Raw genomic sequence first — 26,371 nt, forward strand, 5'->3', positions numbered from 1 at the left:
TAATTGAATGTTTGGAATGAAATTCTTCATGTCAAAACCTCACATTTTAAAAACAAATTTTGGTTTCAATCCTATACTTAGTGTAAGTGCCTGTTTCCCATAAGGTACTACTAGTCAGCCTTTGCTCTTAAGATGAAAGATGGGACTGGTACTTGTCCTCTAGCTAGAGTATGTAGCAGGCCCATTCACAGTCATCTTATGGCTTCCATCGTGCTCTCTCCTGTCTTTGTCCATTTTCCCCCAAACAGTTCTTTCATCGAGAAAAACAAGAAAGGGAACCATCATGAAGGCTAAATGATTCCAGCAGGGACCATGAAGACAAACTTAGCCTTTTATATGACACATTATAATGTTCTGAAATAGTCATTTTCACACTTTCATGTAAGAGTACAACCACACACTGCAAGTTACTGAAGTCAGCAGCAGACTACATATACAACACAACAATAGCCTCGTACATCTGATATGCCCCACCTCTCAAATGAATCATTTTCTATTGTTCTTGATTTAATCTCATGTGGCTTTTTCATAGCCTCTAAGCATACAGAATTCACTGCTAATGTTGCCAGTAAGCTGATCAAATGAGTGAGTGACCTGGAAATAAAGTGATTTTTAAGGAGTGGCAGAGGGGAGTGTGGAGATGGCTGTTGCTCATAGGCAGACTTAACTGTAGCTTCAACCTTAACAAGCGCAAAATGGCCAGCTGTGAGAGGAAGAGGGTCTGTAGCACTGAAGACAAGATGGAGAAATTCAAGAGTCTACGTCAGATATGGAGACGTGTATCCTCGGCACCAGGACCATCATGCCAAAGCAGAATTGGTTCACAGCCTCAAAGGAAAGGCTGGGCCTGACTAGGGTAGTGGAGCTGCTGCGATCCCTGGGTAGTTTAAATGATTCAAGAATTGTTTACTACAAAATCTGGAAGTGAATGGTAAGTCAAAATGCTGTTGTGAAGATAGCTGATGGGCTTTTGGAAACCACATAAGCTGATTGTGGAGGGAAATTACTTGCCAGAGCAGGCCCTCACATCCATCCATTTGCAAAAACATACTCTGTGATGTGATCACCTAGGACATGGCACCTTGTGACTTACTTCTTAGAATCAGTCCTTGAGTGACATATGACTTATCAGACTACCAAACCTTAGTCTGTCCCGTTTTTCTTTACTTCCAAATACAGAGAATGAGAATAGGCTCACCAGGGCCTCTTGTTATTTATTGCAAATGCAATCTAGATACCACCACTTTGTGCATCTGGCTTTACATGAATACTGGAGAATCAAAGCCCAGCCTACTTTGTAAACAAGCACCTTGAACCACTGAGCCATCTCTCCAGTCCAGTCTACCCCATGTTTAAAAGTCGGCTGTCGGGCTGGAGAGATGGCTTAGCGCTTAAGCGCTTGCCTGTGAAGCCTAAGGACCCTGGTTCGAGGCTTGGTTCTCCAGGTCCCATGTTAGCCAGATGCACAAGGAGGCGCACGTGTCAGGAGTTCATTTGCAGTGGCTGGAAGCCCTGGCGCACCCATTCTCTCCCTCTATCTGTCTTTCTCTGTTGCTCTCAAATAAATAAATAAAATATGAACAAAAAAAAATTTTAAAAGTCAGCTGTCTTCTGTTAGGTTGCCATAGCAAAATACTCTAAAACTGTAATTTACAAACTAGAAAATTATTAGCAGCTGTGGTGGCTCACAACCTGTCATCCCAGTCAGCTGAGTGAGAAGAATTGCTGTGAATTTGAGGCCAACCTGGACCACAGAGCAAGACCCTATCTAAGGATGATTATTCCTCACAGTTCTAGAAGCTTATGTATGTATGTATGTATACATATATATAATATGTATATATATATATATGTGTGTGTGTGTATATCATACCTACATACACACACACACACAAATGAATGGGCATAGTAGGACCTCCTGGCTCTGCAAATGAACTCCATATGCATGTATCACTTTGTGCAGCTGGCTTTATGTGGGTACTGGAGAATCAAACCCAGGGCATCAGACATTGTAAGCAAGTGCCTTTAATCACGGAGCCATTTCTGCAGTCACCACCCTTTTAAAATATTTTTATTTTGTTAAAGAGAGAATGAGTATGGGTGCACCAGGGCCTCTTGCCACTGCAAACGAACTCCAATCCGATAGACTATTTTGTGCACCTGGCTTTACATGGGTACTGGGCCATCAGACGTTGCAAGCAAGGACCTTTAACCACTGAGCTGTCTCTCCAGCCCCATTCCCCTTTTTAAAATAGAACTTCCCTTATCACTTCTCAGCCTTTTGGCTAAGATCAAGTGTAAAATAGAACTTCCCTCAATAAAGCAATAGATGAAAATTAGACCCTCATCCTAGGGTCCCCTGCCCTTTTTTGTTTGTTTGTTTTGCATCATTTTCTATAGTACTTATTTGTGCTGTCCCAAATTGTCCCTGAAATCCTATCTAATCCTTGCTCTTCTGAATACTGCAATATTCCCTGTCTTCCTGTAAAAATCTGCATTTTCTTGTCGTGTTCTACAAACTTTATTGCATTACTTTTCCTCGGCAGACTATTCACCCCAGATAGAGGGGGCCATAACAGACCAAAGAAATGAGTTCATCCTAGTTGAGCTTGGTGAACCAGTGAGGTTCCCTGCAAGAACATGGCTAGTTGGGAACACCATCTTGAGTCCCTGTAAAACATGCAGGAAGGCTGATGTTTGGCTGAAGGACGTCCAGGGTAACCTCAAGGAGAGCACTTGTGAGACCTGTAAATTTCATGATGGTTCTGAGCTGAGTCTTCCTGTTTATTAGGAGTTTCATGAGCCTTCCTGTCCCCTCCAGGAGGGAATGCTTCAATGTGGAAAAACAGCTTGGTAACAAACCTCCAGCAACTACTTTCATGTAACAGAGGCTCTGAGACTGCACTTTTAGAAATGAGAAAACTGCCAGCGCAGGCAAGGTGGCAGCTATATTTCTGTGGGCCAGTCTCTTAACTTTCTACCTATAAGAAAGAAAGAAAGAAAGAAACAAAGAAAGAAAGAGAGAGAGAGAGAGAGAGAAAGAAAGAAAGAAAGAGAAGAAAGCCATCTTGTTCTTAACCCATATAAGTTTTCCTCCTGAGATGAAACTCTGCTATTAGAGAAAAGGGGTGACCACTGCTGTAACTTCTTCAGGCTGAATAGGGTAGTAATGGCAGTTGGCTTTTTTATTTCTTGTGAACTAGTCTGATATCTGAGATCTTTTACATTGGTCTGGTCTTTGAACCTCGAATAAATAGTTAGGGCCATTATGATTATTGCCAAGACATTTTTGTCTGTTGGAAGGCTTAATTTAAGAACTTAGTATTGTAAGTCTTCAGCATATGACCAAGAGAAATGACGATTTGTATTTAATATCAAATAGGAAAGCCTTTTAGCTTGCATCTTTGTTTTCATCATAATACTTTCGGTTATACTGTCTTGATGGGTATTTAAGAGTATGTAGGCAGCCTAAACTTAACTATAGATTGTATTTTGAAGGTCAGTAGTGGAGTGGCCCTGTAGGAGTGACTCTTAGGGATCTGGGAGTTCTATGACTCAGCATGGTGTAATCTGTTAGGATAAGTCAGGGCCGTGCTGACCATGTGTCTTCCCTTGGAAGCATTCTTTTGTTGCGACTCTCCTCTTGTAGACGGTATACTGATTTTGAGTCCAATCTCTGGGTCTTCTGTCCTCTCTAACCAAGAAGACAGGCGAATCACCAGAGTTATAGGACATGCTGGGTAGAAGTGTCCTGTCTCCTGTGGCCTTTTTGACCCAGGAGCAGGAACACAATCATTGTTGTCCTTTTAGCTCTGGTGACTTCAATTAGCTGTGGCTTTTACATATGATTATTAAATACTCAGGACAGTTATACCAGTCTTGAATAAAGGTGTGGATATCTCCAGCACATCTGATCAGCAAAGCAGACCTTGGTTAAAAAAAAAACGGCACAGAGGCTTGAAGTATTTTGTCTGTCATTCAGAGTTAGCTGCCTGGTGACACTATACGCCATATCTAGAATATAGACGGCAGGCTTATCTGTTGATGGGTAGCAGCTCTAAGTACAGGCAGACCATGTTAATAGCCCTGGAAGCAGTCTCTTATTAACAAATCTAAATAGTTTGATCTAGAAATTCTTAGGAAAAGGCAATTAAGACAGCATAAAGTCTTGGCAACTGCGTTTGAAGACGTCTTATGTTCATCTGTATAGCTGTATGGGTTCTAACTGCCCCGGGAAGATCGGAAGTAGCGCTAGCTGTAGAGCTCAAGTCTGCAGGCCTGGGCCGGGCGGGCGCGGGCAGGGCAGGACAGGGCGGACGGGCACGGGAAGGGGAGGCGGGACGGGCGCGGGCAGGGCAGGACAGGGCGGGCGGGCAGGGCCGGGCAGGGCGGGGCAGGCGCCGCGGGAAGCGGGGCCATAGAAGGGCCGCTGGCGCGCGCAGACGCTGCGGCAGACGCTGACGGCGCAGGCAGGTAGGAGCGTGGGACGACCGGAGCCCGCGATCCCTGACCGCGGGGCCGGGGCTCCGGGCTGCCCCGGGTGTCTGGGGACGGGCGAGGCCGGCGGGGCGTCCCCTGGACCGGCAAGGGCCGTGGTGGGTTCCCCGGTGCCCGCACCCCGCTTCCCCTCCGCACGCCCCGGCCGCCGAGCACCGCCCTCGCCAGACTCCCGGGAGCCGGGCCTTTCCGGGAAGCTGGGCCGGGAGCCGAGGGGCTGACGCCAGCCTCCCGCGGACGCCGCCCCTCGCCCCCGAGGTCTAGATTGGGAATGGCAGTGCTGATGGCTTTGTTGTCTCGGCCTCTCCATCTTGGGCGCAGTCATCGGGCGGAGCTTCTGCCCTTTCTTGGGGATCCCCGCGTGTGTTCCCATCCATCAGCAGGACAGGCCTCCCTTCTAGGCTGGTGGTCAGAGCTCCAGGAGAGTGACCGTCCGGGCTCCCCGGGACTCCTCCGTAGTTGTGGGGACAGTTTAGATCCCAGTGAGAGTTGAGAGAAGTCGCATTTGTCCAAACGCGGCTATTTACAGTGCGAGGGTGACTTAGGCTGGGAGCTAACTTACGAGACACCAAACACGCAGAAAATTTGTTGCACGTATTCCACGGTGGAAACTTCCATGTTGGGAAAAATTTCCATTTTCCTGAAGGGTTTGGAATAGAAATCCCAAAATGAGATGGATTTTGGGATGGGAATACTGGGAGGATCCGGGCTTTCTTCAGAGAGCCCGCAGGTTTGGGGCCAGGAAGGACAGCTGCAGGTCTGAACTTGAGTCCTGTGTTCCTCCCTAGCACCAGGGCCCCGTGGCTGGGAGCGGCTTTTCCATTATGATGGCTTACTCTTTGTCTTCGTGTTGATGTAATTACTGCTTTGAATTGAGTAGCTGATCTCTGGGTGCTGCAGTCTTGGCTACAGCATGTCCAAGGCTGTAAGCACATACAATCTGCTAGACCGGTACACTGCTAACCCCGAGCTGTGTGCCGTCACTTAGGAAGTTCCCAGCCCCTGGTGAATACAGCCCCTGGTAGGCAAGATGCATCCAATGTGACTTAGAAACTCTCCTGTTGACTTGGGACACGTAATCACCCCCCCCACCCTCTACGAATGTTCCATAAAATGTGAATGTTGGGTTTTCATTTTTGAGGACATAGTAGCCTTAAAGTTCATCAGCCCCGAGATCTCAGGAGCAGCAACCTACACCCAAGGGTACCTGTGAATGTATGGAAATTGCTGTTGTTACAATCTAATGGGTGTGTGTGTGAGAGAGAGAGATTGAGGGTGGGGTAGTGGGAAGATGGCTCAGTTTCAAAACACTTGCTTGCAAAGTCTGGTAGCCTTCGGGTCAATTCCCAAGCCACCCACATAAGCCAGATATAAAAAGTAGCCCAAACATCTGGTCTTTTTTGCTGTGGCAAGAGGCCCTGGTGCCTCCTCCACATGCATGCACACTCATACAAATAAATAATTGAAAAAAAAAAAAACAACCTAGTAGCTCAGTGGTAGAATGCTTGCTTAATACCCTGGGTTCCATCCTGGGCACTTCAAAATAAACAAGAAAAAAAAAAACAACCATTTTCTTCAGTAGTACCTTCCTCAGCTGAATTTGTTTTAGAAGTTGAATTTACAAGAACTCTCCCCACCAGCATTTATAGTTCAGAGCTCAGACCTAGATTTAGATGGGATCCCACTGTTTTCCATTATCATTGAGGTTGCCAGATTAAGTTTTTTGCGTTTTGTTTTGAAACAGGGTGTAACTTTGTTGCACAAGCAGGTGTGGAACTCTTGAGTTGAGCTTGCCAAACAGCTAGAACTATAGGTATGTGCCACCAAGCTTGGCTTAAATTAGTTTAAAATATATATTTTTTATATAAATAAATATATATATTTATTTGCAAGCAGAGAGAATAACAGAATGGGCAGGCCAGGGGCTTCCAGCCACTGCTGACAAACTCCAGATATATGCACTACTTTGTGCATCTGGCTTTATGTAGGTATGAGGGAGTTGAACCGCGTCATTAGGCTTTGCAGGCAAGTGCTTTAACCACTGAACCATCTTTCCAGTGCTTAGTTTTTTATTGCTGCAAAATAGTAAAAGTGCATCAAGCATTAAGCAGCTTAAGACACATTATAATCACTTACCTAGCAATTCCTTCATCTTCAGAGACTGACAAGGGTCCCACTGGGCTAAGTCAAAGGTGTCAGTTTGCATTCCTTTCCTAGGCCCTAGGGGGTGGGGGTGGCCATATCCTTGATCATTTACTGGCAGGATGCAGTTCTTGTGACTGGAGATCTAAGGTCTGGTTTCTTAAAGAGGTGTCAGGTGAGGACCATTCTCAGCTTCTAGAGGCCGCTTGTATATCTTGGCCTGTGGAACCCTCACTGTCCTCAGCCATAGAGAAGTGAGTTTTGTCTCCACACATCCTCTGGCAGATTCTGCTCCCTTCCTTTTCCTTTTAAGCTCTCTGCAATGACACTGACTCTTCTAGAATACTCTCCATAACCTACGGTCACTTTCCATGAGAGACTTCCTGTACTCACAGGGTCCTGGAATTAGCATCTGGATGACTTTATGAGAGCCATTATTCTGCCCACCACAGTTGCTGCTTTGTCAATTAGTTCTGTACCCTCATAATTCGTATAGTCACAGGTGTAGAATCTTTGTGTTGTGAAGATTAACTGTATTATCATATCAAGCGCCTAATCAACTAGCAGTTGGCTCATAATACTTCCTAAATAGAAGTTAGCACAGAACCAAGGACTTGCCTCATGGCTTGCATTTGGTAACACACTGATTTGAGTAGTATAATCACATGGGCCCTGAGGAGTAAAAGGAGCTCCAGTGTGGGTGGGGGGGGATTGTCCCCCAGGATAGTCTGGAGGTCCAGGGATCCTTTCTTGAAAGCTAAGATTTGGAAGCTCCAGGAATGAAGACAGACTCAAAAGTATTGTGCAAACAGAAGTAGAAAACTGTTTTTATTGAAGCAGAACGCTCCCTTGGTAAAGAGGGGTGGGCAGAGGTGAGAGTCTGTCTGGGATTTTATTTTATCTCCCTCCTTTCCTCCTATCATGTAATGAGGGGTCAGGTTTGTCTCACCCCTTAACCCACCTCTCCAAGATGTGTAGACCAGTGGCCCTTAACACAGCTGGCTGTTTTGGTGACTTTTTTTCTCCTTTCCCAGCTTCTGCTTTTATGATTTTCTCCTCTGGTGGTTAATTATGCAAGTAGACCTTATGGACTTCCAATTGTCTGCATTCCCAGTCTCCTTTCAGCTGTCCCCTCTACCCATTCCCCACCTACCTAAGCCCCTCTAAACTGCTCTCTTTGTTATTTAATTAAACACTAACAGCTCCTGTTAACAGTCTTGCTGGGAGAGAGCGTTACAGGTCCAGTGTCCCACAAGTAAAACCATCCATTCACAGAATGTGAGGCAAAATTTTATTGGGTAAGAAAAGAAAAAGTCTGGTATACCAGGTCTGTGCCTCAGGTAATATCAGGGGGGCAGCAGTGCTGAACTATTCCCAGAAGTGTCAGCTTTTATTGGAAATAGCCACATGATGTTAGAAAAACAACAGGTTGGGAGTTAAACCCTAAATCACAATTTACATGTGACAGTTACAGCCATAAAAGTTAAAAAAAAAAAAAAACACAAAACTTGTAAACAGACCTGTTGGTCACTTACAGGAAGCGCTCTTATCTTAAGGAGTTTGCTCAATAACCCAGACCCCCAGGAAATTCATCCCATCAGAGCCTCTTGTTTACCCGCCCTTAGCAGAGCCTCCTGTTTGTCTACTATCAGCAGAGCCTCCTACAAGGAAATGACTTCTGTATTTCTCTAGGCTAGGTATAAAGAAATGTGAATAGGGCTGGAGAGATGGCTTAGCGGTTAAGCGCTTGCCTGTGAAGCCTAAGGACCCCGGTTCGAGGTTCGGTTCCCCAGATCCCACGTTAGCCAGACGCACAAGGGGGCACACGCGTCTGGAGTTCGTTTGCAGAGGCTGGAGGCCCTGGCGCGCCCATTCTCTCTCTCTCCCTCTATCTGTCTTTCTCTCTGTGTCTGTCGCTCTCAAATAAATAAATAAAAAATAAAGAAATGTGAATAAATAAAACATTTTGCTTTCTTTACAGAACCTGTGCCTAGGCACAATAACAGTGTTCTCAGTGGGGGGGGGGGGCTCCTGTCTCTGCGAACATGTACAGTACTTGGGAACTGGCTAGAAATAACACACTCTTGTGCCCTCACTAGACTACTGAACCCAAGCCCTAGGGCCGAAGTGCAGCACACTGCTCACTGGTCTTCCAGGTCATCTGGAAGGTGGGTGAAATTGAGAACCAGTGTTCAAAAGCACTCTTTATGGAGCCTGTGCACCCCACACCTGTTCACAGTGACTCCTAAGATTCTGCTGTGGGAGTGAGGAAGAGGTAGAAGTTGAGACCAAGTCTGTTTTACAGTAGTTAATATACTCACTGAACATTCCCAAGGACTCCATCATTAAATCATTATATAGTATCCTAGTGTTTTCTGCTCGTTTCTGTGGGACACTATTTTTGTTGTTGTTGTTGTTATTTTTCAATCCTAGACTGACTTGAAACTCAAAGCTATCCTTTCAAGTGCTAAGATTCTAGCCATGAGTCACCATACCCCATCAATATACATGCTTTTTTTCTTTTTTTTTTTTTTTAGTGATATTTGGAAAGCCAGGTTGTTTTTATTTTTACTTTGGATGGACTACCATGCTTCTATTTAAAACAATTATATATAGGGCTGGAGAGATGGCTTAACAGTTAAGGAGTTTACCTGCAAAGCCAAAAGGCCTGGGTTTGATTCTCTAGGAGTCATGTAAGCCAGATGCACAAGATAGTGCATGCATCTGGAGTTTGTTTGCAGCACTGAAGGCCCCCAGCACGCCCATTCTCAATTTCTCTCTCCCTCTCCCCCCCCCCCTCTGCCTCCTCTCTCAAATAAATAAAAATAAAATATTTAAAAAATGACATATAGATTTACATTGCATTTTCTGCCCAAATGTCCAAAGCATTTGCTACCCAAAACATTTTTGGTACTTTGCTAACGGATGCTTGTATGTGTAAATTTCCTGGCTACTTCTTAGCTTTCTGTGGTAGCTCATGTGTGTGGAAACACAAAGTAATTTCCAGGCTGGGTCTATAATAGGATGAAAATTATAACTACTTGAGCAACATTCCATTTGTGCCTCTTACTGTCTTCTGAGGGAATCGTTGATATAGCATCTTCTCTCTGCAGTCTCCAATGTCTGCTTGAACATTGATTGCCATCAGAGGAGGAACACTTCATAATTCATTACTTAGAATTACTTTCTGAAGTGTTGACACTTTGCCCAGCATCCTACGCGTGACAGGGCGCATAAGGGATGGCATTGTGTAGGAAACCCAAAATGTAGGGCTGAGGATGTAGCTCAGTTGGTAGAGAGCTTGCCTACAAAATCCAAAATGCTTTTCCTCAATGATCCTAATTATGGCTTAGGAAATTATGTAGTATAGCCTCACCCTCTCTTCCTCAATAGTCCTTCCTGTATTTGAAATTGTAACTTCCCCGGTACTTTTTCATATAGATCATCCCTGGTTCCTCCAGTACTTCTCCTGACTTCAGCAGCTGCTTGTGTCCTGATAAAGTGGAAGGAACTTAAAAATGTGGCGCTATGATGGTGTCCCCTGTAAACTTACGTGTTCTGAATTCTAGATCCTCAGCTGGTAGCAATTTGGGAATTGAAACTTCCTGGAGGCAGTGTATTGTTGGGGGCAGGCATATAGGTGTTATAGCCAGCTTCCTCTTGCCAGTGTTTGGACACTCTCCTGTTGCTGTTGTCTACCTGATGATGGTGAGGAGGTGATGTCCACCCTCTGCTCATGCCATCATTTTCCCTTGCCATCATGGAGCTTCCCCTCAAGTCTGTAAGCCAAAATAAACCTCCCCCCACCCCCACAAACTGCTCTTGGTCAGGTGTTTTCTGCCAGCAGTGCGAACCTGACTGCAACAGGCATCTTAACTGAAAATACTGTTTCCAGGTCAGGTCTGAGCCCAGGACAAAGTACACACCAGGATTATGTGTGCATTAGTCTATTTGTCTCTTAAATTGCCACATGACATTCTAATCTGGCTGAGCTTTAAAAGCCTCAAGTTGTGTGTGCATGTGCGCACACATACACACACACAAATGGGAGAGAAACACATACTCAGACTGAGACTGGGGATTGAACCTTGAACTTCGTTATTACAAGATAGGCAAATGCTCTGCCATTGAGATACACCCACGGAGATATACCCAGTCCTTTAAAAATTATTTATAAGTTTTGAGACAGGGTCTTGCTGAGTTATCCAAGCTGTCCTTGAACTTACTCTATAGCCCAGGCAGCCTTGAATTTGTGATCTTCTCGCCTCAGTCTCCCAAGTAGCTAGATAACTGGCCTGTACCATGATGCCTGTCTAAAGTCTGTTTTCATCATATTTTATCTTCATAGAAAATAATTATTTCCAGGCATAGGGGCGTAAGCCTTTAATACCAGCACTCAGGAGGCAGAGGTAGGAGGATTGCCGTGAGTTCAAGGCCACCCTGAGACAACTTAGTGAATTCCAGATCAGCCTGGGGTAGAGTGAGACCCTACCTCAAAAAACCAAAGAGAGAGAGAGAGAAAATAATTACCACTTCATAAATTAGGATCTGAAAGAAAGAATTTGGCTCTTTCAGGGTTGTATATAAATGAAAGAAAAAGTGGGATTAGAATAAAAGTGGAATTATTGTGACTTTTAAGGCTACCAGAGAATCAGCCAGGTCTTGCTTTTAGAAATATAATGGAGGAGGTAACTGTTTTAAAAAAGAGGAACATAGAGCCGGGCGTGGTGACACCCTCCTTTAATCCCAACAGAGGTAGGAGGATCTCCATGAATTTGAGGCCAGCCTTCCTCCCTTTGTTCCCTTGTAGCATTTCTTCAAGGCTCCACACCGTGCCTAACCCAAGTCTAGACATCTTCCCTTTCTACCCAGAACCCCTTGAACATTAAGAGCCAAGCAGGAAGCTTGGAGATCTCTGGGGTGGGGAGGTCTCCTTGAATGGCCAGGCTATGTTTGTCTTTGATGTACACACACATCCTATGACTCAACAGGATTCAGTGATTTTTTTTTTTTTTTTTTTTTAGCCACTTACGTTTGCTTGGCCTTGGTCAGCAGACTGCGTTCACAGATGTGAGGAGCAACTGTGGCCTAACCAGCCTCAAGCCCCTTCTGTGTGCCAGGCCCGAGCCATGGGCCTGCGATCTGGAGAGAATAGCCCATAGAGCACCCTGGCTTTCATGAGCTGTTGCCTCCCTACTTCAAGATGGGTCAGAAGTGTGGAGGGCTGTTGGGACACTTTTTAGGTCTGCTGCCAAAGTTTTTACTTAGGAGAGTTCAGAACCTCCTGTGCCTCAGTTTCCCTTTTTGGCGAAAGGAGAGTTCCAGGCATGTTGAGCCTTTTCTTCACTCCTGCGTGTTGCTAGTCACTTGTTCATTTAAGTCATGGGGACAAGTCACTCCAGTTACCCAGGAGCTCTTTCTTCCTCCCTACACTTGTGAAGGTGGGACACCAGGGTCTTCATGTAGGCTGAACTTTTGATGTTCCTTCTGCTGCTAGAGGTATTCTGGTACCTTCCAGAGGCTTTCTTTGCTTTTTGTTTTTTGAGGTGTGGTGTAGGTGCACATATATACGTGCATGTTTGTATTTGTGTTGGGGCCTGTAGTTGACCTCCACCTTATTTTTGCAACAGGATCTTCCACTAAGCCCGAAGCTCACCAGTTCAGCTAGAGAAGCTAGCTAGCATGCCAGGGAGCCTCCTGTCTCCTCCTCCTTCTAGAACTGGGATTACAGGTGTGCCACTGCACCTGGCTTTGACATGGACGGGGGAGGGATCCAAACCCAAGTTCTCATGCTTGTGCCACAGGTACTTGGCTGACTGAACTATCTCCCTGCCCAGCACAGCTATGGGCCCCAGGCCACTGGAGGCTAAAGTAGGCCTGAGCTGTCAGGAATGGCTAAGGGCCCCAGGCCATAGGAGGTTGCAGCAGGTCTAGACCCCAATAATCTCCCCTTGAAACCACTCCCTCCCTTCTTCACCTGGGGCACTTGGATGTCCTGGTAAGACTTAGGTTTCCCTGTGGCCATGTGACCTTTTATTGCTGCCTTGTGATCTTTTATCGCTCACCCTGAAGGTCCCTATACGTTAATGAGGTATCAGCCAGCAGCCTTCACACAGCCAGTCCCCATGTGACCCGTACCAGTACCTTTCCCAGTCAGTACATGAATGCTTATAAGACCATTCCCGCAACAAATAAACGAGCTGTCCCTGACAGGCTCCCGGGTGTTTCTTCCTGTCATGTCTCGTCACACAGCCACTCAAGACCCTGCTCTGCAGTTGCCTGGACACCTCTAGGAAACCGATGCACAGCGACCCCAGGGTGGCCTGGAACCACAGCTCCCCATCGCTTTTTGGCTCTCTCTTTTGTTAGTGGCTCTGCCTGTGGAAGGGGCCCTATGGTTCCGTCAACAGCTTGGGAGGGGGGAGACATAGGTCACAGAGCTGTACCTGCACTTGGCACATTTATCAATCTTCTCATGTTTTTGTCACTAAACCCATATGGGGAAAGATAGATTTTATTTATTTATTTTTTGCTTTTTTTTTTTTTTTGAGGTAGGGTCTCACTCTGGCCCAGGCTGACCTGGAATTCACTTTGGAGTCTCAGGGTGGCCTTGAACTCATGGCGATCCTCCTACCTCTGCCTCCCGAGTGCTGGGATTAAAGGTGTGCGCCACCACATCTGGCTGGGAAAGATAATGTTTTTAAAATTTATTTTATTTATTTGGAAGAGAGAGAGAATGAGAATGGCACGCCAGGATCTTTAGCTGCTGCCAACGAATTCCAGACTCGGGCGCCACCATGTGCATCTGGCTTAGGTGGGCCCTGGGGAATTGAACCTGGGTCCTTTGGCTTTTTAGGCGAGTGACTTAACTAAACCATCTCTCCAGTTGGGAATATAGTATCTTTTTTCTACCTCTGTTTGCAGTACTAAGCATCAAAGCCAAGGCCTTGTGCATGCTAGGTAACCACTCAACTACTGACCCCCACTGCGCCAGTCCAGGAGAATATAGCCCCACCACGTGGCAGTGAACTTGGGCTTATAGGGACTAAGTTTCATTAGGGCTGTAAACTACTGGAGGTCAGAGCCAAGGTGGAGGTGCGTGTTCTGACCGAGCTCAGGGCTCCTGCATAGCTGCTCCTCTCTGAGAACAGGAGGAGATGGCCAGCAGCACCCCAAGAGCAGTTCTCCCCTCGCCCACATGCTCATCATTCTTGTTGGTCTGTTAGCTCCACGTTTGCTAGTGTCCCTCAGCTTCCAGCTCACCATGGCTTCTGAGATCGCCAGCAGGCTTTCACTGGTCAGTGACAACCCTTCTTGTCCCCTCCTTGCAGACTCGGTCGACAGGCACAATGAGAGGTCCTGGAGGGCTCATCCTGCCCCTGCTCCTGATCCTCCTGGCTGTCTTCTGCTCCACAGGTGAGTGCTCCAGACCATGAGCCATGCCCCTGCCTTCTCCCTCTTCTGGCCTGATGGGATTCCTTCGCTTCCAGAGTTCAGTCCTGGTTGTGAGACAATTCTGGCCTTTACCTCAGTGGGGAATCCTTCCTGAGCTACAGCCTGAGCTCCAGGAGTGAAGAATGAAGTTGTTTCATTTTCAATATTTAGTTAGGAGGGAAACAGGATGGGTGCTTCACGGCCTCTTGTAACGGCAAATGAACTCCAGATGCATGTGCCACTTTGTGCATATGGCTTTATGTGGGTGCTGGGAAATTGAACCCAGGCTTTGCAAGCAATCGCCTTTGACCACTGAACCATTGCTTCAGCCCAGAATTGGGGTTTTGCCTCCTCCCACCATATACTACCTGGGGATTCTAGTGGATGCCGCCCTTGGAATTGTGCCTAGAGTCTTCTGAGCTCAGCCTGCCCTTCCCACAGTCTCCTGTGATGGAGAGGAGGACTTCAGAGACAATAGCTAAAAAAGCTAAATTTTATAGCATGTACCAGTCTCCAATCTAAGCATTTTTCCTATGTTTATTTAACCCTCTTTTATCGACTGTTGCAGTCAGGTCACCCAGCCAAGACAGCTTGTAGGAAAAAGAGGTTTATTTTGGCTTTCAGGCTCAAGGGGAAACTCCACGATAGCAGGGGAAAATGATGGCAATGAGCAGAGGGTGAACATCACCCCCTGGCCAACATAAGGTGGACAATAGCAACAGGAGGGTGTGCCAAACACTGGCATGGGGAAACTGGCTATAACCTCCATAAGCCCGCCCCCACCAATACACTCCCTCCAGGAGGCGTTAATTCCCAAATCTCCATCAGCTGGGAACCTAACATTCAGAACACCTAAGTTTATGGGGGACCCCTGAATCAAACCACCACATCAACCAAGTGGAATAAGTACTGTTCTAATCCCCACTTTAAAAATGACAATATTGAGGCCCAGAGGGATTAAATAACTTAGGAAGTTATGCTCAGAGGTAGTATGCTGCAGTGTGAGCCCAGCCTGCCACCAGACCACCTTTCCCTGGGGCCACCCCTCACAGGTCATCCTTTTCTGGGTGCTCTTTGCCCTGGCTTCTGCAGGAAGTTGTCCTGAGTCCTAGCTTCCCTAACAATGGGAACACCCAAGCTACTCGCTCAGCTTCATCATGAGAACCAGATGTTTCCTTCCTACTGTGTCTTATTATACAAAACCCAGTACTTCTGGCTTTTCTTTTGGGGTGGGGATGCGATGGAAAGAAACAGTAATACAATAAGCGGTAGAAAACGGAGGACTCCCTTAGTGCCGGAGGGGATTAGCGCCTTCCACGTCCTGACTGCCAGGACCTGCTGGAGCCCGCCATACTTCTCCACCCAACCTGGGAGAGGTCAGTGCTGTCTTGGCCAGTGGAGGGGACTGAAGCAAAGAACACAGGTTCTTTTATTTTGTTTTTACTTATTTATTTATTTGACGGAGAAAGAGGGAGAGGGGGAGAGAGAATGGACACGCCAGGGCCTCCAGCCACTGCTAATGAACTCCAGACACCCGCACCCCCTTGTGCATCTGGCTTACGTGGGTCCTGGGGAATCGAACCTGGGTCCTTTGGCTTTCCAGGCAAGCACCTTAACCGCTAAGCCATCCCTCCAGCCCACAGGTTCTTTTATTCCAATCTAAATTATTAATGTTAACTCTCAGATCACACGGACACAACACACAATAAATGCAACTCTATATATGCATATAGGTAGGTAACAGAAATGCTAAGGAAAGGCCATTTGTTTCAAAGAGGCCAGGAAACTGATAGACAGTTTGTGTTGCTAAGAGAACCAGATACAAGAGAAGCTGGAAGGTCGTCCACTGACTGTGGTCAGGCTGTGTGGTCAGGACCAGCCCCAGATGGATGTCTGCAGAGAAATGGCATCCTAATGCCTTCTCGTTGTGACATCCCGGGTATGAGAAATGCTGCTGTGGGGGCAGAGCAGGCAGAAGGGTCTGACCGAGTTCTGCCCGCGGGCCTGGGGGCTGGCTGGCTCTGGCTGGCGCACTTTAGAGCTAGCATCCTTGGTTAAGTCACTTCATCTCTCCCTGCAGTAGTGCCATCTGCAAGCAAAAAAGGGAGGGGGTTTTCTTGGCTCATACCTTGAGAGGCTAAACTGGAGTCTTCCCAAGACAAAGGGTCCTATGTGGGTGGAATCTGCTGGGTCTGGCCATTGAGATTCAGAGGAAACGTGATTCTCAATGGCACAGAAGTGAGGACTTTGTTTTCTGCTAAACCTCAGGAAGTCGTCTTTGTGTTGCTTGGTGATAAAGTGAAGCTTTGGCCTTAGAACTACAAGGAAGCACTTGGGTTCCCACACCCATATGTGGTTTTAACCAAGAAGTTCTCTGAAATTTTACATGCTTTCATCTTCAAAAATATTTTTCCTCAGGTAGGGACTGCCAAATATTGATGTCAGGGCTGGGGAGATGGCTTAGCAGTTAAAAGCACTTGTTTGCAAAGCCTGATAGCCTGGGTATGATTCCCTGGTACTCATGAAATGTCAGATGCACAAAATGGCATTTGCAGTGGCAAAAGGCCCTGGCGTAACTATACTGTTTGTCTCTGCCTTACACTCTCTCAAATAAATTTAAAAAACTTAACATTTTTATTTATTTATTTGACAGAGAAAGAGGGAGAGAGAGAGAGAAAATGAGCACACCAGGGCCTCCTGCAACTGCAAATGAACCCCAGACACGTGCACCCCATTGTGCATCTGGCTAACATGGGTCCTGGGGAATCGAACCTGGGTCCTTTGGCTTTACAGGCAAACACCTTGATGGCTAAGCCATCCCTCTAGCCCCAAATAAAATATTTTTGTTAAGAAGATGATGTCGTGGCAGAAGCCATGTGGCAGGAAGGCCATTCTCTCTGTTATAGGAATAGGCACATCCACATGAGCTGGATGTTTTCCTTCTGACTCTTGCCTTCTCAGCTTCTCCTCACAAATATTGGATATGACTATCTTGTCACCTATAAACATACAGCAGGGTTGGAGAGATGGCTTAGCAGTTAAGGTGCTTATTTGCAAAGGCTGATAGCCTGGGTTCCGTTTCCTAGTGCCCATGTGGTGCTTGCATCTGGAGTTCATTTGCAGCCACAAGATACCCTAGCATGCTCATTCTCTCTCTTTTCTTCCTTCCCTTCTTCCCTCCCTCCCTTCCTCTCTTATAAATAAAAAACTTTTTTTGTTTGTTTTTTCAAGATAGTGTCTCACTCTAGCTCAGGCTGAGCTGGAATTCATTATGTAGTCTCAGGGTGGCCTGGAACTCATGGCGATCCTCCTACCTCTGCCTCCCGAGTGCTGGGATTAAAGTGTGCACCACCACACTCGGTTCAATAATAATACTTTTTTAAATAAAGAAGAAAAGACAGTTGGGCATGGTGGCACATTCATCTCAGCACTCAGGAAACAGGAGTAGGAGGATTGCAGTGAGTTGAGGCCAGCCTGGAGCTATATGAGTTCCAGCTCAGCCTGGGCTAGAGTGAAGCCCTACCTCAAAAAAAAAAAAGAAAAAAAAAAAAAGAAAAAAAAAAAGGAAGGAGGAGGAAGAAGAAAAACAACCCAGTAAAACCAAAGATTCAGCTAGCAAAGATAGTAATTTTTTTTTTTAATTCATATCTTATGTACCAGTGCCTTCTTTCTCAAGGTGAAGGATATCAACACCCATCTCTTTCCTCAAGTAGTTGTTGGTCATGAACTTCCCAATTGGGTGGTTAATGTGTCATTCATGATGGTGGCTGTGCCTCAGATGACTGCACAGGAAAAGGGCTCACAGCTCACCTACACTCTGCTAATGGCAGTAGTAAGATCTGTTCTACTGCCAGGAATGAGGCAGTGCTAACTGGTCCTGACGGACTTTCTTTCTGATTCTAGGTTTCAGCCTCAACTGTTACAACTGCTTGAACCCAGATGTTCCGTGCAAGATAAATGTCACCTGTGTACCCAACCTTGATGCTTGTCTCTTTGTTGAATCTGGTAAGAGCCTCTAGGCTTCCTGTCTTCTGAATGTGATGAGGAATGGGAACTAGGAACCTTGTGTCTCTAATTCTCAGTCAGCTTGCTTTTTAATAATAGCTGCCATTTATTAGCACTAGCAGTATATTAGACACTAAGCATTTTCCATGTGTAGTGTTTAAAAAACTTGATGCTTCAAAAAAATAAATTGATGCTTCTATAGATCCCACCTCTCAGGAAAGTCTTTTATTCCTACATGACCAGTGAGAAAACTGAGGCTTAGACTATGCAGCAGTCCTAGGTCAAGGAACCAACACAGAATTTGAATATGGAAGCCCATCTGATTCCAAAACATGTGCTTCTTAATTTTTGAGAGCCATCAAGTGTGCTAGGCACAAAGACGAAGAAAGGGTTTGGCTCAGAACTGTGGCAAAGAACTGTTTGGTTGACCCACATGGCTTTTTATGCCTCTGTCCGATTCCACGGGACATCTGACACACGTGGAGTCCTGAGGAGACTCAAGCTGAGCTCCGAGAGGTGAGAGGGCTAAGGGGGAAAAGCCGCTGATGGGAGAGCAGTCGCTACCTAGGTGAGGTGGTCCCAGAGGACGGAGCGCCCGGGTGTGCGGGGGTGGGGGTGTAACGTGTACAGGTCTGTCCAATCTGTTCTTTCCAAGTTGACTAAAGTATGGAATCTCCACCTCCATAAATCCTGTTAAAGTCGAATTAGAAAATGGTAGAGGAAAGAAACCAGCAAAAATGTGTACTCCGTTTTCACTTGTTAGAGGCTCTGGATTAGATAAAATATGTGTAGCTTGTGAGGATAAGGCAAAGCTGTTTCATGGTGGCCTGGTATAAACCCTCAGGCTTAACTTTCTAAGAGACTTGGGAGACAGAGGTAGGAGGATTGCCATGAGTTCGAGGCCACCCTGAGATGACATAGTGAATTCCAGGTCAGCCTGAACTAGAGTGAGACCCTACTTCGAAAAACCAAAAAAAAAATAAAAAATAAGAGAGAGAGATAAAAATAAAATTTTCTCCAAGGTTATTTTTACTCTTATATTTACTACCACAAACTCTACTCTATATCCATATTAATGAATAGTGAAGCTGGGCGTGGTGGCACATGCCTTTAATCCCAGCTCTCGGAAGGCAGAGGTAGGAGGATTGTGTGAGTTCAGTTCAAGGCCATCCTGTGACTGTGTACTGAATTCCAGGTCAGCCTGAGCTAGAGTGAGACCCTACCTTGAAAAACCAAAATAAAAACCAAGAATATCTGATAATTTTTGGTATAAATGCTTGGAATGCAGCTGAAATTCTAAGCCGTGTGTTAAGAATCCCTGTTTCTGTAAGGGGACTAGACACTTCCCATCTTCACTGGAGATTTAGTAATGTCCCTGAGAGATCATCCTCATTCCTTTTATATAATTTGTTCACCAGTTATGTAGGAATACAGAAGACTCAGTTTTTCTTTGTTCATCTATGCCTATTGGAGTATTCACTGTAAAGAATGTATTTCCAGGGCTGGAGAGATGGCTCAGTGGTTAAGGAATATATTTCCAAGTGAGAGAATGAGGTGTTAACTGAGTGTTAGAATAGCATTTAGTTCTTACCTCTGTCTTGCCACCAACCAAGTCTTTTTCACATGTGTTTTATCCATGAAATGCGACAATTGGGTAGCAGAGCTGGGAAGGACAGGAGGCGTAGACTACCACCAAGGGTCTTCCAGCTCTCAGGTCCTGTGGTTGGTTGGTTTGTTTGTTTGTTTGTTTGTTTCTTTCTTTCTTTTTAAATATATTTGGGGGTGGGGAGGCAGATAGAGAAAATGGGCACACCAGGGCCTTTGGCTACTGTAAATGAACTCCAGACATATGTGCCACCTTGTGCATCTGGCTTACCTAGGTCCTGGGAAATTGAGCCTGAGTCCTTTGGCTTCACAGGCAAGTGCCTTAACTGCTAAGCCACCTTCCTAGTCCTCCCATAGTTTCTTAAGTAAATGTTAAGCTTTTAAAAATTGTCCACGAGAACCACAGCAAGGCACCCCTGGTAGAATGGCAGAAGCTTTTGCCATCAGATGCTGGCAAAGGTGAGTGGCGAGAACTCCCATTCATCCCTAGTGGGAATGCAGCATGGCACTGCCCCTGTGAATGGCAGTGTGGCGGTTTATTACAGTGCTAAATATGTTCTTACCATTTGACTTGGCAGTCACATTATCTGAGGCTTACCCGAATGAGCTGAAAACTTCAGTCCACATCAAAACATGTACCTGGAGGTGTATAGCAGTTTACTTAGTAGTAGCCAAAGTTTGGAAGCAACCAAGGTGTCTTCCAGTAGGTGACTGGATAAACTGTAGCATATCCCAACAAAGAAATTTTATGTATCACCAAAATGATATGCATTGCCAAGTCATGGAAAAACAGAAGAAATTTAATGTGTGTTATTAAGTGAAGTAAGCCAATCTAAAATGGCTATGTGCTATATTTGTGACTACATGGCATTCTGGAAAAGATGAAACTATGCAGACAGAAGATCTGCAGTAGCCAAGTGTTAAGGTGAAGAGAGGGATAAGGAGAAAGGAACAACAGAACACTTTCAGAGAAATACTCCGTATGATGGTGGATATGTGTTGGTATGCATTTGTCAAGATGCGCAGAATGTATGTAGTGAGTTAGATGTTTGCCCATCAGAAGGCCCATGTGTTGGAGGCTGAGTCTTCAGTGTGACACTGTTGGGAAGTGGAACGTCAGAGGGGTGGGGCCTAATGTGTATGGGGGTCCTTTTATGAGCTCTTGAGAGAAATTGAAGAGGTTCTCATGTGATCCTTCGGTGGTTCGGGGAGAGAGTTGTTATACACAAGCCTGAGCCTCACCCCAGCTCTTTTCAGCTTCCTGTGTGAGACGATCTGGTCTCTTACACTCACCTCCACTGGGGTGTGTGCCATCCCCACATACATACTTCAGCAGAGGCCATAGCAATAGGAATGCCCAGTCTCAGCGTTTTCAGAACTATGAACTCAATGCATACTTCTGTCCTGTATGAACTTAGTCTGTGTCAGAGATTTTGTTATAATGCGAAACAGACCAATGCTAATCAGACACTAAGCATGAGCTCTAATATAAACTGAGAGCTCCAGGTAACCATGGTGAGTCTATGCGTGATCCTCCGTTGGAACAAATAGCATCACACTGGTTGGGTTGCTAATAGTGAGGAGATTGTTTTTTGAGGAGGGGGGCAGGCAACTCTACCTGTTGCTCAACTTTGACCCTAAAACTGTAATAAAGAATAGAATATACATTTTTTTTAGACAATGGTAATATGAATCTCAAACACTGTCTTCACATGAACATTAATCCCAGAACTTCAGCTAGACATGTGACAGGTCTTGAAGTATAGTCACTCCTCCTTATCTGCAGGCTGCATATCCAGGGATTCAGCCAACCATAAACCAAAAATATTCGAGAGCCAGTTGTGGTGGTCATGTCTTTAATCCCAGCACTCAGGAGCCAGAGGTAGGAGGATCACCATAAGTTTGAGACCACCCTGAGACTACATAGTGAATTCCAGGTCAGCCTGGGCTAGAGCAAGACCCTACCTTGAAAACAAAACAAGCAAAAAATTTTGAAAGAAAGAAAAAGAGAAAGCTGGGCGTGGTGGTGCACATCTTTAATCCCAGCACTTGAGGCAGAGGTAGAAGGATTGCCATGAATTTGAGGCTACCCTGAGACTACATAGTGAATTCCAGGTCAGCCTGAGCTATACTGAGCCCTTTCCTTGAAAAGCCCCCCCCCCCCAAAAAAAAAAGTTTGAAAAGAAATGTCTTACTAAGCATGTGCAGCCTCTTTTTCATCATTATTACTCCCTAACCAACACAATTTCACACTGTAGCTCTCATATCACGTTAGGTACTATAAGTAACCTAGTAAATATACAGTCTAGAGTATATAGTTATGTGCAAATCCTCTACCCTTTAAAGGACTTTATCCTCAGATTTTATTGTCCTTGAGGGAGAATGGTCCTGGAGCCCATTCCCTGTGGATACTAAGAGGTAACTCTGTAGGTATTCTGGCCTTAAGGTAAGGCAGATGTTAGCAGAGAGTAGAGATCCCTCCAACTCAGTTTGTGACATCAGCTTGGAAGAGATGGAGCAGACTGTCATAAACATGAGTCAGAGGCTGGGCACTGCAAGGAAGTGACATCAGCCATAGTTTTCCCCCAGCTGGAGAATGCAAACATTATAATCTCCAGGGCTATGGCGGGGGGGGGGCAGTTAGAAAGGAGAAGTGTGACAGTTTGAAGTTAGAGGTGTTGGGTGCTAATCCTGCCATCATCAATTGGGGGCCTCCCGATGGTCAAACGGTATTCAATATACTAAAGAGTCTTGAGGGAGCCTCTAAATCAGTGTTGGGTGGCCATTGCTGTGATGGTGTTCTGAACAAGGCCACACTTAGGGTGCCTAAGACAATTGGAGACTGTTGTTTTGGGTAGACCTTAAATAAAAAAGAAAAAAGGAGTATGAAAGATATGACAAGCAGAGGGGACCTTTAAGGCTTCTGTGGCTTGGGTATAAATCCACTTTCACTAGAGATGAAGTTCAGAATCACACACATGCCAAACATATATTGAGCACACAGGAAACCCTGGGTTTCATCCCCAACATCAGATGAAAGGAAAGAAGGGAAAAGGAAAGGGGAGGGAGGAAAAAAGAACGAGGAAGGGAAAGATCTACTTTTCGTTGGGGAATTGTGATGCTGGTTTTGATGAAAAGATCATCATCACAGGGTTGTTTTCGAATGTTATAATTCAACGAATGTGCTCAGTGAGTGCTGCGGGGTGCATAGTAAGTGATTAATTGGTAGCCTTTATTACCAAATTACTGTGTCTTCTCTTCCCCAGCACTTAGGCTTCCCTAATTAAAATGATGGCAGCTTTAGTGCTTTTGAAGTTCCACTACTTAATTACTATTGCATAGAGTAGTAACTCGTTCTCTTGAATCAGTAGCCTCAAGTGACTATTAGAAGTGTCCACCTGAACAGTTCACACTTACACCATGTCAGGGACACTCCAGCTTTGGCTACTTGACCCAACTTCATCTCCCAGTACCCATCCTCCCTAAGAAAGACAGCAAGACAGCTTGCATATGTGCAGCGATAAACTTAGAAACAGTTTGTTCCACAGGAGAAATAGACTTAGGTAAGTTATTTACAAGTTGAAATAAGGAAATAGTAACCGTACTTTTTCCTCGTTAGCACAGAAGAAAATGCTCTCATGGCAAGGATTGCCTTCTTAGGTCTGTGTGTCTCCCTACCCAACAGAGTCTGGCACGTGCAGAGAGGAAAATTTACCACACTGCTCCCTAACTAACATATTGTTTTCACTTAGTATGCTTCTTAGGATATTAAAAAAAAAACATTATTATAAGGTCCTTGCACATATGCCTCTCTTATTTTCATACAGGCTTAAGAATATTCTTCTAAACATTGGACCATAATAGTATGTTCTTGTAGAAACGTTACTTGCATTACTGATTTTTTGTTTGCTTTGTTTTTTGAGGTAGGGTCTCACTGTAGCCCAGGCTGACCTGGAATTCACTATGTAGTCCTGGCCTCAAACTCATAGCATCCTCCAACCTGTGCCACCTGAGTGCTGGGATTAAAGGTGTGTGCCACCATGTCCAGCTGCTGGACAATTTTTAAAGGAACTTTAAAATATTTTAAAATAAAAGAAAGCCTTTTGATATTTAAAAGGATGTCTCCATCCATGTAGAAACATAAAGGAAGAGTTCTGTGAGACAGATAGTACTACATATATCCTAATGTCTTTTACTAAAATAAAAAATGAAATTGAGCCGGGCGTGGTAGTGCACGCCTTTAATCCCAGCACTCGGGAGGCAGAGGTAGGAGGATCACTGTGAGTTCAAGGCCATCCTGAGACTACAGAGTGAATTCCAGGTCAGCCTGGGCTAGAGTGGGACCCTACCTCGGGAAAAAAAAAAAAAAGAAAGAAAGAAAGAAATTGCTGGATTAAAGAAGGTATGTGTTTAAAATCTTGGTAGAGGGCTGGGGAGATAACTGCAGATAAAGGGCTTACTGTTTGAGCTGAGGTGTGAGAGCTCAAGCTGGAGGTTGTGGTGGGCTTCTCTCAGCACACTGATGCTGCCTGCTAGATGGGAGGCTAAGACAGAAGAATTTCCTAAAAATCTCATGGCATGCTCAGCCAGCAAAATAGCAGAGCATCCAGGAAGAGGACCCCTATCTCAAACAAGGTGAGAAGAGAAGGACCACCTGAAAGTGGTCCTCTGACCTTTACATGTGTGCGTAGCATGTACACACCCACACTCACAATTTAAAAAGTTGGAAGGTGAGTGTGGTGGTGCGTGACTTTAAATCCCAGCACTCTGGAGTCTGAGGTAGGAAGATTGCTATGAGTTTGAGGTCAGTGTGGGTTACAAAGTGAGTTCCAGTTCAGCCTGGGTTAGAGAGAGACCCTGCTTCAAAAAAAAAAAAAAAAAAAATGCAAACAAAAAAATTCCTGGTAGCTATGATATTAGAAAATTTTCCGTTTAAACAGCAATTAGTGCTGTTCCAAGACATAGAAGGGTAGGCTCAGCAGCAGGTACCTATGTGACTTATCCTTAGTATCTCTCTCCACAGACAAGCAAGTATATCAACAGTGTTGGAGGTTCTCGGACTGTAATTCCAGATTCATTTCGACCAGACTAGGATTGTCCAACTTAAAGTACAGGTGCTGCCAGAAAGACATGTGTAACGCTAAGTTGGAAGAAAATGAGGAAAAAGGGGCTGCCCCCTTCCAAGAGAAGATGTCACTGCTGACCACCTTGGTTCTGGTAGCCGGCTGGAACCTTTGTCTCTAAGTCATCACCAAGAGGGACAAGTCACCAGGAGGGACATTCTTAAACTCCTCCCTTCTGTAACTTCCCCTTTTCCCTTGCTGTTGTTGCTACTGCACTTCAAAGCCTTTATTGTTTTCCAGTTGGATTCTATTGGGAAATAATAAAATTCACATGGATACCTTGGATAAGAGAAAGGCATCCAGTGTCTTTGAAGAATGTTCTGCACAGGGAAGGCATTCAAGAGTCATGTACATGCAATTCCAGTGGATTACGCACATCTCCCTCTGCTCTTCAAAGGATCAGCTTTGCACTGACAGCTGAAGTGGGTTCTTGGTGACCCTCAGGAATATCCTATGGATCCTTGTATCTAGCTAACTACTATGATCAGTACCTTTGGGGGTGGGGTGGCCTGGGGAGATTTTTTGCAGCATTTTGTCATGCACGGCTTTTGAATTGCCATGTAGGTGTGCTGTGTATTCCAGATATGGGCTATCAGTGCTGGGGCTCACACCCAAGGCCATGAACATGCTAGGTAAGTGCTCTACCCCTGAGCCACACCCCAAACTCAAGCAATGAGATTCTTTGTGTGTAAAAATCACTGTTCTGCCCTGAGCTAGAAGATGCATGGAGGGAAGGGAGTCAGCAATCCAGACAGACAGAGGGCATGGGTGTGGTGGTGCAGGCCTGAGTAATCCCAGCACTTAGGATTGTACAAGTTCCAGGCCAGCCAGGACTACATAATGAACCCTGTTTCACAAACAAGGCTAGAGAGATGGTTCCGTGGTTAAAGGCGCTTGTTTATAAAGCCTGACGGCCTAGGTTCGATTCACCAGTGTACCAGGTAGCACATGTGTCTCAGGTTCCTTTGCAATGGCAGGAGGCTGTGGTACACCTATTCTCATTCTCTCTTTTCTCCCTCCCCTTCTTTCAAATAAATAAAAAATTTTTTTTAGAAAAACAACAGTAAAAGAACCCACCTCAACCAAGCAAGTGTCAGAGGCTAAGATTTGAGTTTTTGTGTAGACTTTGCTAGTTTTCACTAGACAAGTTTAATTGACTAAGCTAATGGTGTGTTAAACTATGCCCATTCCTTTGTTTTTCCTTTAAAGATGGGTATCTTGATTTGTTGCACATAATTAATAAGTATTTTAGGCCACACGACAGGTAGTCTTAAGTGTGCTTATTTTAAATGTTACTAGTAGGAAGACCCTTGATGTGTATGCATATGTTGAGTGAATGCAATAGGAGCAGAACTTGGAGCTGCCTCTTGAAACCTCAAAGCATTATTAATAGCAACAGATGGGCAAGTATACTTTGCCTGCCTGCGCTTGGCTTGTTGACTTCTAGCTAGTTCTGCACTGGTCATATGAAGTACATTTGTAAGGCTTATTAGCATAGCCATGAACAGCAAAGCTTTTGGAAGCTTTGCCTTTATCCTAAGAAAGGGTAAAAAGGTAACATTTTT

At 45.2% G+C, this 26,371-nt stretch overlaps 1 protein-coding gene across 1 annotated transcript; it reads left to right on the top strand.

The window, feature by feature from the left end:
- Positions 1-4,392: 4,392 nt before the first annotated feature.
- Cd59 (CD59 molecule (CD59 blood group)) lies at positions 4,393-25,096 on the top strand. Its single transcript, XM_004660707.2, has 4 exons — positions 4,393-4,473; positions 13,971-14,055; positions 17,977-18,078; positions 24,707-25,096. The coding sequence occupies exons 2-4, from the start codon at positions 13,989-13,991 to the stop codon at positions 24,925-24,927; spliced, it is 390 nt and encodes a 129-aa protein (XP_004660764.1). The 5' UTR covers positions 4,393-4,473; positions 13,971-13,988; the 3' UTR covers positions 24,928-25,096.
- The last annotated feature ends 1,275 nt before the right edge of the window (positions 25,097-26,371 follow it).

This window comes from Jaculus jaculus, chromosome 8 (genome assembly GCF_020740685.1).
Source record: "Jaculus jaculus isolate mJacJac1 chromosome 8, mJacJac1.mat.Y.cur, whole genome shotgun sequence".
NCBI lineage: Eukaryota > Metazoa > Chordata > Mammalia > Rodentia > Dipodidae > Jaculus > Jaculus jaculus.